Source organism: Heterodontus francisci, chromosome 19, assembly GCF_036365525.1.
Source record: "Heterodontus francisci isolate sHetFra1 chromosome 19, sHetFra1.hap1, whole genome shotgun sequence".
NCBI lineage: Eukaryota > Metazoa > Chordata > Chondrichthyes > Heterodontiformes > Heterodontidae > Heterodontus > Heterodontus francisci.
The window spans coordinates 74,847,180-74,864,146 of record NC_090389.1 but is presented as its reverse complement, the minus strand read 5'-3'; the positions used below and the strand labels follow the sequence as shown (position 1 = coordinate 74,864,146).

Below are 16,967 nucleotides of genomic sequence, written 5' to 3'. Positions count from 1 at the left end.
GAGACAAAGGATTGGAGGAGATTAGAGTTAGGTGAGGTCAAGACCATAAAGGAATTTGTGAACAAAGATTTTGAACTCAGTATTTTGGGGCTGCAGGTTAGGCAACCAACAGAGGTTGACAAGAATGGGGTGAAGGGTGATTAGGCCTGACTACAGGAGGCAGAGATTTGGATTAATTGGAAGTTCAGGAGTCCGGCGAGGAGGGGTTTGAGAAGTAGAGCATTGAGGTAATGAAAACATAGAAAAGGATTTCAGCAGAAGGAGGGTGCTGTAAGTACAGAAACGGGCAATGTTACAAAGGTGGAAGGTGAGTGCTCTTGCAGATGGATAGAACAAAGGATCTGAATTTAAGCTCTGGGTCAAACACTAAAGTTGTGCAACATCTGGTATAGTCTAAGGCAAAGGGTAGAACAAGGATAGAAATTTTGCAGGAACCAAATCAGATGTATTTGGTTCTCCCAATATTGAATGAATTAGCTATGGAAACAAATTAACTTGGAGGATATTAGGGACCATTTGAGATCACCTCTTGGTCCCATGGTTAAAAAAAATATATATTAATTCTTGTATCTGTCAATCACACTTTTGCCAAAACACTATCCAGCTACTACCAACATGTGCCTTTCAGTTTTCCTCGTCTGTTGCATAGCTTCACCGCTGTGCGTGAAATAGTTAGATCTAAACTGTTCTTATTACAAAGAGGTATAAATAGATTAAGTGAATGGGCAAAACTGTGACAAATGAATTTCAATGTAGGCAAAAGTGAGGTCACCACTTTGGGCCTAAAAAGTATAGAACAGGGTACTTTTTAATGGTGAAAAGCTAGAAACAGTGGAGGTCCAAACAGACTTGGGGGTCCAGGTACATAGATCATTAAAATGTCATAAACAGGAATAGAGAATAATCGAAAAAGCTAACAGAATGCTGACCTTTATATCTATGGGATTAGAACACAAGTGGGTAGAAGTCATACTTCAGCTATACAAGGCCCTTGTTAGACCACACCTGGAACACTATGAACAGTTCTGGGCACCACACCTTAGGAAGGATATATTGGCTTTGGAGGGAATGTAACATAGGTTTACCAAGAATTATATATCCAGATTCCAAAAGGTTAAATTACAAAGGAGAGATTACACAAACTAGGGTTGCATTTCCTGGAATTTAGAAGGTAAAGGGGTGATTTGATCAAAGTTTTTAAGATATTACTTGGGAACAGACAGGGTAGAAAGAAACGATTTCTGCTGGTTGGGGAGTCGAGGGCTAGGGGGCATAGTTTAAAAATTAGAGCCAGGCCTTTCAGGGGTGAAATTAGGAAAATGTCTATACACAAAGGGTGGTAGATGTTTGGAACTCTCTGCTGTAAATGACAATTGTTGCTGTGTAAATTGTTAACTTTAAGTCTGAAAATGATAGATTTTTCTTAACCTCAGATATTAAGAGATATGGGTCAAAGACAAGTATATGGAGTTAGGCTGCAGATCAGCAATGATTTCATCAAATGGTGGAACAGGCTTGAGGGGCTGAATGGCCTACTCCTGTTCCTATGTTCCTTGGATCAATGCAGTTTGTGTTCATTGGTCCCTCTCTAGACCACTCCTACCAAAAAGACCCAATAAGATGAGATCCTTACCTGGGCTTCTTTGCTGCAGAGAACTCTTCGGAGGTGATGTGCTTCAAAAAATTGAAGCAGAAGAAGAAAATCTGAAAAAAAAAAGAAAGTTTGTTTTCAGATTTCAGGTTCCCTCGTGTGATCTTCCACAATTGTTCAACAACACAATCCCAGCTTTGAGAATGCAAAGCTATACACACTGATATATTCAGAAATAAGTCAATATATAAACAAAAAAGGCTTTAAACCAAGAATAGTCTTAAAAACTGGCCTCTTTCACCATCACAAAGCCCCAAACTTTTTAACTGAACATATAACAAGGTTAAAAACAGAAAATGCTGGAAACACACAGCAGGACTGGCAGCACCTGAAAAGAGTTCAATTTAATATTTGGAGACCAATAATCCTGCTCTGTACTTCCAGCATTTTCTGTTTTTTATTTCAGATTTCCAACTGTTTCTCGATTGAACAAGGTTGGTTTACTGCAGTAACATTTTCCATCAGCAGGTAGTAAGTAGTATTGCAGTTTGTAAACTGCTCATGGAACTACTTCAGACAGTGCAAAAGCACCATCTCCTGGTAGTTCTACAGGAACAAAATTCCACTATTCGGCAAAATAAATCCCAACAATGAGTTACTATTCTTATGTCCTTAAAAAAGGCAAAGTTCTGATCTTTTCCCTACACTCTCACTCTGCCAAAGAGATCAAAAATCCAAATTAGGTGAGCTGAATGCTTTGCTTATAGGGGATTCTTTACACCACAATGGCAGTTTTGCAAACTACAGTGATTTTCAAAACACAAAGCACTGTTGGCTTTCTAATTAACTGAAATTTCTGTGTAGTCGGTCTATTACAAATCTTTAATTGTCAGCTTTTTTGTAGTTAGAATGATGCATACAATACAGAAGCACGTTATCAAACTAACCCAATTGAAACAATAAAATTTGTAATCCAAAAGCAGTCACAGAAGTGTCAACTATAATCAGCATAAGACATATCTCCAGGTTTTGACTCACCTCCTCCCCTTTGCTGAGCCTATCGGATAACATGTGCCTGCAAATACATATACAAACAGAGCAGTGAACCTATGTAATGAGTTGAAGTTATTTATCGGTAATGATGACACAAATGAATTACTAGCTACTTAATAACAGAACTGTCAACCTCTCCTCCTTTAGATTATTACATTTCAAATATTCAGTTGGAGTGAATATTCAAATTCTGTTGGCTATGGATTAAAATTTTTTTTCATAAACCAGAACTCTACCACTCAGAGGTTTTTAGCCAATTTTCTTACAATTCTGCATGGCATATTCAAACTACTTAGCTATATATTGTGGGAGACGGTGGCATAGTTGCAATGTCACTGGACCAGGAATGCCCTGGGGACACGGGTTCAAATCCCACCACGGCAGTTGGTGAAATTTAAATTCCAATTAATTAATGAAAATCTGGAATTAAAAGCAGTAATGGTGCCATGAAACTATCAATTGTCATAAAAACCCATCTGGTTCATTTATGTTCTCTAGGGAAGGAAATCTGCCATCCTTACCTGGTCGAGCCAACATGTGACTCCAGACCCACAGCAATGTAGTTGATTCTTAACTGCCCACTGAAATAGCCTAGCAAGCCATTCAGTGCAAGGGCAATTAGGGATGGGCAACAAAATGCTGGCCTACCAGCGACGCCCATACCCCAAGAAAGAATTTTTTTAAAAACTGGTTGACAATTAAAATACTGCTGTCTAGGGTCCTCAATGCAAAAAAAACTCCTTGACTGGAATTCGGGCCAATGTGTTTTAAAAAATTTTTTTGTAAAAATTGAAGATATGCTTTCCTGGTTATAAGGTATTTAGGAAAGATGGGGAAAGAAAAAAAGCAGTGACAGTACTGATCCAAAAAACTCATAGCACTGGAGAAGAATGATGTAGTAGAGGATTCAAAGACGCTATCTATTTGGTTAGAATAAAGGAACAATAGAGGTACTATTATACTAGTGTGTATACTATAGGCCACCAAATAGTAGGAAGGAGATAGAGGAGCAAATTTGCAGGTTAATTGCACAAAGATGCAAGAACTGCACAGAATAGTGATAATGAGGGTCATCAATTATCCTAATATAGACTGGAATAGCAACAGCGTAAAGGGAAAATAGTTGATGGAATTTTTTGAAATGCGTACAAGAGAACTTTCTTGATCAGTGTGTTTTCAGCCCAACTAGAAAGGAGGCAGTGCTGGATCAAGTTCTGGGGAATGAAGTGGGGCACATGGAGCATGTTTCAGTGGGAGAGCATTTTGGGAACACTGAATATATCAGGTTTAGAATAGTTATGGAAAAGGATATGGAACAAATCAAGTGTAAAAATATTTAACAGAGGAGAACAAACTTCAGCGATTTGAAATGGGATCCTATCCAGGTGGATCGGAATTAAAAACTGGGAGGTAAAACAGTAACTGAAAAATGGGAAGCCTTCAAAGAGGAAATGACTCGGATACAGAGTAGGCACATCCCATGATGGGGAAAGGAAGGGAATTCAAAGCTGGAGCTCCTTGGGTGGCTAAAGAGATAGGAGGTTAACATGAGGCAGAAAAAGGAGGCTTATGACAAATGTAAACTTCATATTACAGTAGAAAAACAAGCTGAAAATAGAAAGTGCAGAGATCTACAGAAAGGAATAAGAGGGGCAAAGAGAGACAGTATGAGAATAGATTAGCTAACATAAAAGGGAACTCAGAAGTCTTTTATAAACACGTAAACAATAAAAAGGAAGGGTGGGGACGAGTAGAGACCAAAAAGGTGATATTCTTTTGGAGGCAGAGAATATGGCTGAGGTACTGGGCTGGAATTTACAGCCCCGCCCCGCCATCAGGGGTTGTGGCGGGGGTGGCGGCTGGAAAATGTCTTCGGGAGAGGCCCGCCATGGGCCGCGATGCCAGAAGGCCCAGCCCAATATTGCCAGCGGTGGCGAGGGCTTGTGGCTGCCCCACTGCCGCTCGGCGATGGGAACCAAATCTAAATATGTTAATTTACTAAAGAAAATTAATTAAGTAGTTACCCGCTCCCACCGTTCATTCTGCAGTGAAACTGCTGCCGGTGGCCGGCACTCACATGCCTTCAAATACCCGTTCAGAGATCCGATGTAGGACACTGGTGGGGAGGAAGCAGGTAAGTATTGCAGTATGGGGGGGCAGCAAGGTCAAACTAATCTGATTGGTGTACAGGATGGTGGGAAGGGGTGAAGTTAAAAGTTTATGAACTTTGAGGAGGTGGAGGGAAGGTCAGGTACACAAGGTATGTATTTTGGGGGTGGGGGGGTGTGTGGGGAAGAGGGCAAGAAATGAATTGTATGGTTATTGGGGGGGGGGGGTGTGGTGAGAGACGGGCTAGAAACATTTATTTTAATTGTTTAAATGAATTTTAACACAATGTCCCATTAACAATTTTAAATGTAATGTAGGACTCAAAGCCCTTTAAAAATGGCATTGGCGCCTGCACAGTGGTCCCAGCCATTTAAATGAGCCGCCGGGTTTAATATCGTGGCAGCTCCGCAATGTGAGGTCTGTCCGGGTGGACTGCCATTTTTGAAGCCCGCCGCTTTATAAAATCCAGCCCACTAAATGAGTATTTTGCATCAGTCTTCAGTAGAGAAGATGCTGCCAATGAAACAATAAAGACGAAGCAGTAGCAATACTGAAGGGGTCAGAAATAAAGAGGACGTACTAAAAGGTTGGCAGTCCTGAAAGGAAGCAAGTCACTCGGTCTGGATGGGATACATCTACCAATTCTCCTTGGATATGAGGTTGGTGTCAGAGGACTAAAAACATGAAGAGGGATAAACCTGGCACCTACAGGCCAGTCAGCCTAAAATTCGTGAAGTCAATAACTAGGAGAAAAATTAATTGGCCTTTAGAAAAGCATGGGCTAAAAAATGAAAGTCAGCACAGATTTTTTTTTTTAGAATTAGAACATTACAGCGCAGTACAGGCCCTTCGGCCCTCGATGTTGCGCCGACCTGTGAAACCATCTGACCTACACTATTCCATTTTCATCCATATGTCTATCCAATGACCACTTAAATGCCCTTAAAGTTGGCGAATCTACTACTGCTGCAGGCAGGGCGTTCCACGCCCCTACTACTCTCTGAGTAAAGAAACTACCTCTCACATCTGTCCTATATCTATCACCCCTCAACTTGAAGCTATGTCCCCTCGTGTTTGCCATCACCATCCGAGGAAAAAGACGCTCACTATCCACCCTATCTAACCCTCTGATTATCTTGTATGTCTCTATTAAGTCACCTCTCCTCCTCCTTCTCTCCAACTAAAACAACCTCAAGTCCCTCAGCCTTTCCTCGTAAGACCTTCCCTCCATACCAGGCAACATCCTAGTAAATCGCCTCTGCATCCTTTCCATAGCTTCCACATCCTTCCTATAATGCGGTGACCAGAACTGCACGCAATACTCCAGGTGCGGTCTCACCAGAGTTTTGTACAGCTGCAGCATGACCTCGTGGCTCCGAAACTCGATCCCCCTACTAATAAAAGCTAACACACCATATGCCTTCTTAACAGCCCTATTAACCTGGATAGTAACCTTCAGGGATTTATGCACCTGGACACCAAGATCTCTCTGTTCATCTACACTACCAAGAATCTTCCCATTAGCCCAGTACTCTGCATTCCTGTTACTCCTTCCAAAGTGAATCACCTCACACTTTTCCGCATTAAACTCCATTTGCCATCTCTCAGCCCAGCTCTGCAGCCTATCTATGTCCCTCTGTACCCGACAACATCCTTCGGCACTATCCACAACTCCACCGACCTTAGTGTCATCTGCAAATTTACTAACCCACCCTTCTGCACCCTCTTCCAGGTCATTTATAAAAATGACAAACAGCAGTGGCCCCAAAACAGATCCTTGCGGTACACCACTAGTAACTAAACTCCAGGATGAACATTTGCCATCAACCACCACCCTCTGTCTTCTTTCAGCTAGCCAATTTCTGATCCAAAGCTCTAAATCACCTTCAACCCCATACTTGTGTATTTTCTGCAATAGCCTACCGTGGGGAACCTTATCAAACGCCTTACTGAAATCCATATACACCACATCCACTGCTTTACCCTCATCCACCTGTTTGGTCACCTTCTCGAAAAACTCAATAAGGTTTGTGAGGCACGACCTACCCGTCACAAAACCGTGCTGACTATCTCTAATGAACTTATTCTTTTCAAGATGATTATAAACCCTGTCTCTTATAACCTTTTCCAACATTTTACCCACAACCGAAGTAAGGCTCACAGGTCTATAATTACCAGGGCTGTCTCTACTCCCCTTCTTGAACAAGGGGACAACATTTGCTATCCTCCAGTCTTCCGGCACTATTCCTGTCGACAATGACGACATAAAGATCAAGGACAAAGGCTCTGCAATCTCCTCCCTGGCTTCCCAGAGAATCCTAGGATAAATCCCATCTGGCCCAGGGGACTTATCTATTTTCACACTTTCCAAAATTGATAACACCTCCTCCTTGTGAACCTCAATCCCATCTCGCCTAGTAGCCTGAATCTCAGTATTCTCAACAACATTTTCTTTCTCTACTGTAAATACTGACGCAAAATATTCATTTAACACTTCCCCTATCTCCTCTGATTCCACACACAACTTCCCACTACTATCCTTGATTGGCCCTAATCTAACTCTAGTCATTCTTTTATTCCTGATATACCTATAGAAAGCCTTAGGGTTTTCCCTGATCCTATCCACCAATGACTTCTCGTGTCCTCTCCTTGCTCTTCTTAGCTCTCCCTTTAGATCCTTCCTGGCTAGCTTGTAACTCTCAAGCGCCCTAACTGAGCCTTCACGTCTCATCCTAACATAAGCCTTCTTCTTCCTCTTGACAAGTGCTTCAACTTCTTTAGTAAACCACGGCTCCCTCGCTCGACAACTTCCTCCCTGCCTGACAGGTACATACTTATCAAGGACACAGTAGCTGCTCCTTGAATAAGCTCCACATTTCGATTGTTCCCATCCCCTGCAGTTTCCTTCCCCATCCTACGCATCCTAAATCTTGCCTAATCGCATCATAATTTCCTTTCCCCCAGCTATAATTCTTGCCCTGCGGTATATACCTGTCCCTGCCCATCGCTAAGGTAAACCTAACCGAATTGTGATCACTATCACCAAAGTGCTCACCTACATCTAAATCTAACACCTGGCCGGGTTCATTTCCCAGTACCAAATCCAATGTGGCATCGCCCCTGGTTGGCCTGTCTACATACTGTGTCAGAAAACCCTCCTGCACACATTGGACAAAAACTGACCCATCTAAAGTACTCGAACTATAGTATTTCCAGTCGATATTTGGAAAGTTAAAGTCCCCCATAACAACTACCCTGTTACTCTCGCCCCTGTCGAGAATCATCTTCGCTATCCTTTCCTCTACATCTCTGGAACTATTCAGAGGTCTATAAAAGACTCCCAACAGGGTAACCTCACCTCTCCTGTTTCTAACCTCGGCCCATATTACCTCAGTAGACGAGTCCTCAAACGTCCTTTCTGTCGCTGTAATACTCTCCATGATCAACAACGCCACACCCCCCCTCTTTTACCATCTTCTCTGTTCTTACTGAAACATCTAAATCCCGGAATCTGCAACATCCATTCCTGCCCCTGCTCTACCCATGTCTCCGAAATGGCCACTACATCGAGATCCCAGGTACCAACCCATGCTGCAAGCTCACCCACCTTATTCCGGATGCTCCTGGCAAATAAAGGCAAATAAATCATGTTTCATTCATGTTCTTTAATGAATTAACAGAGAGGTTTAATGAGGACAGTGAGATTGATGTGTATAAGGACTATCAAAAGATGTTTAACAAAGTATCGCAAAATGGACTTGTTAACAAAGTTAAAGCCCTTGGGATTAAAGTGACAGTGTAGATACAAACTTGGCTAAGGGACAGAAAGCAGAGTGTAGTGTTGTTTTTCAGACTGGAGGGAAGTGTGCAGAGATGCCTCCCAGGCTATTAGGATCACTGCTGTTTTTGATACAATATTCATGACTTGGATATAAAGGGCATAATTTCAAAGTTTGCAGATGATACAAAACTTGGAAATGTAAAAGTGAGAAGGATAGTAACAGACTGCAGGAGGACACAGATAGACTGGTAAAACGAACAGACACGTTGCAGATGTAATTTAATGCAGAGACATGTGAAGTTGTACATTTTGATAGAAAGATAACTGGTAATGTAAACTAAATGGCACAATTTTAAAAGGGGTGCAGGAACAGAGTGACCTGGGGGCGGTGGCGTATCTTTGAAGATGGCAGGTCAAATTGAGAAGGCTCTTTAAAATGACGTGCGAGATCCTTGGCTTTATTAACAGAGGAATAGATAAAAAGTAAGGAAGTTATGCTAAACGTTTATAAAGAAACTGGTTAGGCCTCAGCTTGAGTATTGTGCTCCATTCTGAACATACACTTTAAGAAGGATGTCAAGGCCTTATAGAGGATGCCGAAGCAATTTACTAAAATGGTACCAGGGATGAGGGCCTTCAGTTATGTGGAGAGACCGAAGAAGTTGGGGTTGTTCTCCTTAGAGCAGAGAAGGTTAAGAGAAGATTTGACAGAGGTATTCCAAATCATGAAAGTTTCTCCTTACTTACTCAAATAAATAACAGTTTCCATTGGCGGAAGGGTTGGTAACCAGAGAACGCAGATTTAAGGTGATTGGTAAAAGAACCAGCGGTGACATGAGGAAACTTTATTTTTTACAAACACGGCGTGCCATGGTGATTTGGAGTGCACTGCCCAAAAAGGTGGTGGAAGCAGATTGAACAGTAACATTCAAAAGAGTATTGGATATAAAATTGAAGGGAAAATTATAGGGCTAATAGGAAAAAGGAGAATGGGACTAACTGGATAGCTCCACCAAAGAGTCTGCACAGGCATGATGGGCCGAATGGCCTTCCTTCTGTGCTATATTATTCTATGCATGAAGTTTGACGGCTGCAAAACACATTCAGAATATCACAGAATTTCACAAAAGGCTGCTTGACTGTGTCAGATGTTAGCTTTTCAAAAAAAAAACATCAGTAACATTGTCACCTAATTACAGTGCTAACCCTGCTGTTATGAAATACAAAACTCACCCAAAAAGGAACCAATCATAAGCGATGGTTAGATAAAGGATTTCCACAGGCTCCAGACAAGTATGAACAAGTCCATCCTGTAAAGCAAGTTGTGGCAAATTCTTTAATCTAAAGAGGTGGCTCCAACAACTCTTCAACTGAAACTTTTAAATCATCTAATGAGCAACGTTAAGTGCAAGCTGTGCATGGATTTATACAGAGGAATCTCCAGGTGCCACATGCCAGCTGTATGCCCAGTCTATATCATGTCATTTAATGTGGGCAATATTACACACGTTCAGTATTTTGCTGCTGTTTAAACCAAAAGATAGATATATAGTTATGAATGGCCTTTCATCCCATCTTAGCTCCCCTATAGTAATCCTCATTCCCTTGATCATAGTATCCAGTTGTTCCTTAAATAATTGCAGTTTTGGCCTTTCTTCCCCTACCTGGAAATCCAATCCATGTGTTGGTCACTGTGTGCAAAGAAAAACCTGCTGACATCAGACATAAGTTTGCCTCTCAGTAATTTGAACCTATCCTTCAGTCACTATTCGTTATTTTACATACATCTCTGACGCTTCCTGGTTATCATCTTCGAAGGCTTTCCCTATAACTTGGTCCTGACACTAGGGATATGACTTAATAGATTTTAGTTATCACGGCTCATTGCCGAGTGACTTGGCAAAAATTCCCAATGTACTTTTATTACTGCCTCTAAACTAGAGCCCTTTGTAAATGTTCTTACAAAGTACTTACAAAACATTCAAGTGACAGTATCATAAGATCATAAGAACTAGGAGCAGGAGTTGGCCGTCTGGCCCCTCGAGCCTGCTCCTAGTTCTTATGATATTCATGGCTGATCTTTTCGTGGACTCAGATCCACTTACCCGCGCTCCCACCGTCTCCCTTAATTCCTTTATTGCTCAAAAAGATATCTACCTTAGCTTTAAAGACGTTTACTGAAGAAAAGTATGGATAAACACAGACATAAAATCTTTCCTAAGGGAGCTTTTATACATAGAGTCATCACAATTCCAGAGATCTTCCCATTTAGTATTATTAAAGCTCAATTTCTTCCGAGCTTTTCAACCTAGTCTTGGGTCATCAGCAGTATGGCAGATTCAGAATGCCAGGTTAAGGAAGACATTCTGCACTTTTTCCTGCTGTGCGGCTGCATTTTTGCGGCCCAGTGCCCGATGATCCTCAGCTGCAGTTTTCAATCAGCGGTTTATGGATTACTTTAGAAGCTGGATTCAAAATGGTACCAGTGAAGATCTGGTAAGTGGTCATTCCCTCGTATGCAGGAAGAGCATGAGGCAGGAAGAATAATGGGGGAAAAAATAGGTGGGGACAACACCTTTAAAAATTTGTGTTGAATTTTACAAAGTCAAAAGTAGCTTGTGATTTCTACACTTCCCTTCCCCCATTAAGATTTCTGCTATAAGATCCATAATTTAATTTTATTCTGTGCTATACAGCACATGCCTCATTATAATAGGAAATGGAAGACGCTCCACTCCCAACGGCTGTGTTATAATTGAGGATAGATGTTGGCGGATTATTCATTGCCCCTGGGAATGAACAGGCAAGCAATTGAAGATGATTCCAGATGGCAAGAATTTAAGTACGGAGAAAACGTTATGGAATTTCACTTACTTCCTTTGGGAAAGAGACCTTGAGATAACCCGATTTTGCAAGTTTTGAAGATTACAAAATCGGAATTGACAAAGATGATCCAGGTAAAACCATAATGGTGAAGGGTTCAAATATCATGAACAAAAGTTGAAAACTAGAAAATTACAGGCCCAGAAGGGAAGTTCAGCATGAATTTTCCACTCAAAAGAGCAAAAGATTTATGAAATAAGTTATCAGGCAAGCAGCTGAAGTAGGCAGTATAATTGGGTTGACATAATTAGGTGCAATTCCAGAGAAGAAAACAGATGATTGGTATTATGAAACAGTGGATAAACTCGGGCTGATTAAAGAGGAACTGTTTCATTGAGCCAAACGGCACCTGCCTATTTGTAAGAATTCTTATGTCCAAAAAGACAAGAATGAGAAATTTCAAGAGAAAAACAAAATAAAAGATGAAACAATGTGATCCGATGAACAAATAATCTCAGTAAGCATAGTTAGAGAATGTGAGTGCCTTTTGCAGCCAAACCCAAATAACCTGGATAACTTCTGGATCCTATTGCAATACAGAAACACAGCTGACTGCAGACACACATTTCTCCCACCATGGGTCTATGAATCTGGTATTGAGTGTAGGCTGTTACAGCAGAGCCCCACATTTGCACTTTGAATGACTGTACTGTAATGCTAATCATGGCAGTATTTGACAGCAGATTCTATGATTATTTTACCCTCTTTTTTTGGGGGGGGGGGGGGTGGGGGAGGGAAGAATTTCCATGATTTGAAAAACAATGTTTCTCTGTGTCCTCCCCCAGTGTGGACCCTCATAACTGAAAGTTCACAGAACAAACACCTGGAGAAGGACAAACAGGCTGGATGTAAAACAGAGACCAGCACCCGCCACCAAATGCAGAGCAGTCACTCACCACACCAGCAACACACCAAAAAAACCTCAATAATGCAAAAGAAGCTACTGAAACTTTAGCACAGCTGATTAACTGCCAGTTCAGTATCAATTAAAAAAAAGTTCTGCTAGAACTTGGATAAAAAGCTGATAACCCAACAACTGACAGAACCTACTTATCATTAGGATACTGTTTAGTAGAAACTGAGCATTAGAGTTTTAAAGAATAGTTAAATGATATGCAAAGCATTAATGTAAACATACAGGTAATTAAAATACTGATTAGAAGTATCCTGATAAATGTGAGTTTGACATTTTCTGATGTTGAAATAACATTTGCTGCTGAAAAAAGCTAAAAGAGGAAGTATACTTACAGCCCACAATGACAGACGAAGGAGAGAGATAAAGAGTGGAGTTCGATCCCAGCCAGAAATACAGTGCACTAACAAACCACTGTCTTCTGTCAGAAGAAAGTAACAAAGATTAGAACAGGGCATCGACATCCAGGATAAAATTTAGATCAGAAATTATCAAATTTAAAGAGCCACCCTTTGTACAAGAGTTTAAAGACAATGCTGTAGCACACTGCCCCATTCCATCAGAAGACAGCAGGCTTCCATCCTGGATTATTGCATCACTTGCAAACAAACTGTCAGAACTGCTAATCAAAACTCTGACTTACCATCTCGATTTATTGTATGAATAAGCAGCTTCAGGTAATTCTGTGTCTGATGAACAAGGTCCCAGGACTATATAATAGAGAGGTAACAAGAAATAACATTATCCAGACATGACCAGAAGAACAGATGCACATGTTTTGGACGTTCATTTGGGGTAGGCTTAGGAAAGATGATTACAGTCTGATAATGCAGTGGTTAAAAGGCTATCTTCATTACTGACATTTCATAAATGCAAGTTGCAAGAATGTACTTTTTAAGAACAGCAAACTGAAAAACAAAAATATTTGTTGCCCCACAAGTAACAAAAATGCTGCAGTGCCTGTTTTTTGCCACGAGAGGAAGCTTCAACCCAGCTGATGCCCTCCAATAGGAATCTGGTATTATAGCATTAAAAACTTTAGTAAACATTTTAAACAGTAAAACACCCAAGGAGTATTTATTTTTATGGACCCACACACCAAACTTTCCTGCCCTGGCATGCTGGTGATCAGGAATTAAATTCTGGACTGTCCCAACACTTGACATGCGAATGGCTATTATCTATACTACTTATGCACCGGAACAGTTTCATATGGCAATAGTTATGTGTAAAACTCTGGTCCTTATTGATAGATAAATCAGGCAGTATTAATTATCCATTTAGTGCCCGTTAAAGATGACATTATATTAAAGTAACACATCTGAGGGGAGACTCGCTGGGCTACTGCACTGTACAGTATTAATATCCCCACACTCTTGGGAATTGATTGGATTACAGACCCTTGATAATGTGTGCCTACGAATACGTGATCTTAGCAAGTGAGCCAGATTCAGGAGAGTAAACACATGCAGCCAGTCCTCTTGTTTCCAAAGAGCAACTGGGTCTCCACATACCACAGTAGAGCCCAGTTTCACTGGCACTATACTTAAAATCATAAAGGGAGAGTAATGCACAGAGGTCACTTTACCGTGACAGAAGGGTAATAACTGGCAATATGAAAGAGCCATTACGTCAAAAACACATCTCCATTTGTGAGAAGTACCTCCATATGCTCCTCTCCCCTTTTTTAGCTTTTCTGTGAGGTGCCCTTCGCTGCACGCTCACTAGGTTCAAAACTGATGCATAGAGTCCAGATAGCTAAGGATGGTGCAAATACATCAGACCTGAATTAAGTTTACTGGATTTACTGGCTTTAATTTTTAAAAATTCATTCTTAGGATGTTGCCATCCCTAATTACCCTTGGGAAGTTGGTGGTGCGCCACCTTCTTGAAGCGCCGCAGTCCATGTAGTGAAGGTATACCCACAGTGCTGTTAGGGCGGGAGTTCCAGGATTTTAACCCAGTGATACTGAAGGAACACTGATATAATCCAAGTCTGGATGGTGAGCGACTTGGAGGGGAACTTGCAGGTGGTGGTGTTCCCATGCGTCTGCTACCCTTGTCCTTCCAGGTGGTAGAGGTCACGGGTTTGGAAGATGCTATCAAAGGAGCCTTGGCAAATTGCTGCAGTGCATCTTGTAGATGGCATATGCTGCTGCCACTGTGCGCCAGCGGTGGAGGAAGAGAATGTTTAAAGTGGTGGATGGGGTGCCGATCAAGTGGGCTGCTTTGTCCTGGATGATGTCAAGCTTCTTGAGTGTTGTTGGAGCTGCAGTCATCCAGGCTAATGGAGAGTGTTCCATCACACTCCTCGGGCTGGATTTTAAGGAGCCCTCGACACCGGGATCCGTGGCGGGGGGGCCTGAAGATGGCCTCGAATGAGACCTGCCATGGACCTCGATGCCGGCAGGGCGTAGCCCGATCCTTCCGGCGGCGGGGCACTGTGGGGGACCCCCTCGCCACTCGGCGATGGGAGCAATCACCATACGCAAATAAAATAAAATAGATTTGCATGTACTTGCCATTAATCTCCCGCGCCTTCGGATCCCCGTCCGGGGAAACGAGGCGCAACACAGGTGGGGAGGGGAAAGGTGGTAAGTTTATCAGTGCAGGGGATGGGGGGGGGGGGGCACACAGGGAGAATGGGGTCAAATTAACATCATGTGTGTAGGGGATGGTGGGAAGGGTTGTAGTTTAAAGTTTGTGTAGGTTGGTGGGGGGGGTGGGGGGGGTGAGAGGTGGTCAGATGGTAAAGTGTTTTGGGGTGGAGGTGAGGCAAATAATTAATTAAATTAATTGTTATTGGGGAGTTGAGAGAGGGGCAAAAGAGATGTATTTTTTAATTTCATTATATCTTTCTTTAAATATTTAAATATGCCAGTAGGGCTAACAGCCCTTTAAAACTGGCATCAGCGCCTTCGCACAGGCAGCTGATACCATTGCTGGGGACGGACAGCCCGCCCCCTCCACGTGAATCGGGGGGGGGGGGGGGGGGGTGGTGGCGGGGTGGCGCTGCCCCAGCTATTTAAATGAGCTGCCACAGCTCTTTGGCAGGTGGCCCACCCAATTTTTATCCCTCGCCACCAAAATCGGAGGCGGATTTATAAAATTTAGCCCCTCATGTGTGCCTTATAAATGGTGCACAGGCTTTGGGAAGCCATGAGGTGAGTTACTCACTGCTGAATTCCCAGCATCTGACCTGCCCTTGTAGCCACAGTATTTATACAGCTGGTCCAGTTCAGTTTCTGGTCAATGGTAACCCCCCCAACCAGATGTTGAGGGTGGGGGAGGGGAGGTTCATGATGGTAATGCTGTTGAATGTCAAGGGGAGATGATTAGATTCTCTCGTTGGAGATCCTCATTGCTTGGCACTTGTGTAGCGTGAACGTCATTTGCCACTTATCAGCCGAAGCCTGAATTGTTGTCTAGGTCTTGCTGCATGCGGGATGCTGCATCTGAGGTGTGCGAATGGTACAGAACACAGTACAACCATGAGAACATCCCCACTTCTGATGTTATGTTGGAGGGAAGGCTATTGATAAAGCAGCTGAAGATGGTTGGGCCTAGGACACTACCCTTTGGAACTCCTGCAGCAATGTCCTGGGGATGAGATAATCTGCCTCCAACAATCACAACCATCTTCCTTAATGCTAGGTATGACTCCCAACTGGTGGAAAGTTTTCCCCGATTCACACTTGACTTCAATTTTGCTAGGACTCTTTGATGCCACACTCAGTCAAATGCTGCCTTGATGTCAAGGGCATTCACTCTCACCTTACCTCTCTTCAGAGAAGAGATTTGTAGCCCCACATTTTTTAAATGCACGTTTATACTATGGAGTGTAGCAAACAACAAGAGAATTGTACCTCTGAAGTTGGCGGCAGTATTGTAATCTAAAACCACTCTAAACTGCCAAGGTAATTTTAATGGACGGTATAAAGTTTCTGTTAACAAATATGCCGTGGGGTGGCATGGAAGTGAGATAAGTTAGGTTGCAGTACTGTGTACAGTCTGAACAGCGTATTATAAGAAGGAATTGAAAGCAATGAATGTGTAGGTTCACTAGGATATTGCCAAGGATGAGTGGTTGCATTTATGAAAAGACTTGAGAAGTCAAAGCTTGTTTAACTAGAGTTGAGTGTCTAAGTAACCATAATTGGATCCCATACTCAAACACAGGTCCAGCACAAAGGTATTCCCCTGACCCTCAATGCATTTTCTTGCATCTGTGTTACCAATATCAACCAGTGAAAAGGAGGGAGAAATTTGGATAAAATCAAAGTTTGTTCTGAATACAGAATCCAGTATTACAGGAATACAGTCTCACCTGATAATCCCTCCAGTCAATGTTCAGATTCTCAGTCAGAGAAGGGGGGATATTCAATGGCGCATCAACAAAATCCTACAAGTAGATACATGGTCAACAATCAAGTGCACAAATACTAATTTTATACAATCCACGGATTACAGCTGAAATGGATAATAGCGAAGAACAGCTACAGAAGTTACTATGATGGTCCTGCAAGGCACCATCTGACACCTAGTACTGATTTTTTTTCATGAAAGTTCTTTCATTCAATTCACAAGCTGCAGTCAATAACTATACAAACTTCTTTCCTCTTGTGTACCCTTAGACT

General features: G+C 42.1%; 1 protein-coding gene across 4 annotated transcripts in view; it reads right to left on the bottom strand.

Annotated features, from left to right (window-relative positions):
• The window catches only part of mtmr14 (myotubularin related protein 14), a 97,706-nt gene that overhangs the window by 38,070 nt on the left and 42,669 nt on the right, over positions 1 to 16,967 (bottom strand). For all 4 annotated transcript variants that reach the window (XM_068052000.1, XM_068052001.1, XM_068052002.1 and 1 more), the window contains exons 9-14: positions 16,658 to 16,732; positions 12,974 to 13,040; positions 12,666 to 12,751; positions 9,768 to 9,844; positions 2,630 to 2,666; positions 1,634 to 1,704 (exon numbers count right to left, since the gene is read on the bottom strand). In XM_068052000.1, the coding sequence (XP_067908101.1) occupies positions 1,634 to 1,704; positions 2,630 to 2,666; positions 9,768 to 9,844; positions 12,666 to 12,751; positions 12,974 to 13,040; positions 16,658 to 16,732 (413 nt within the window). The remainder of the gene's footprint in view (positions 1 to 1,633; positions 1,705 to 2,629; positions 2,667 to 9,767; positions 9,845 to 12,665; positions 12,752 to 12,973; positions 13,041 to 16,657; positions 16,733 to 16,967) is intronic.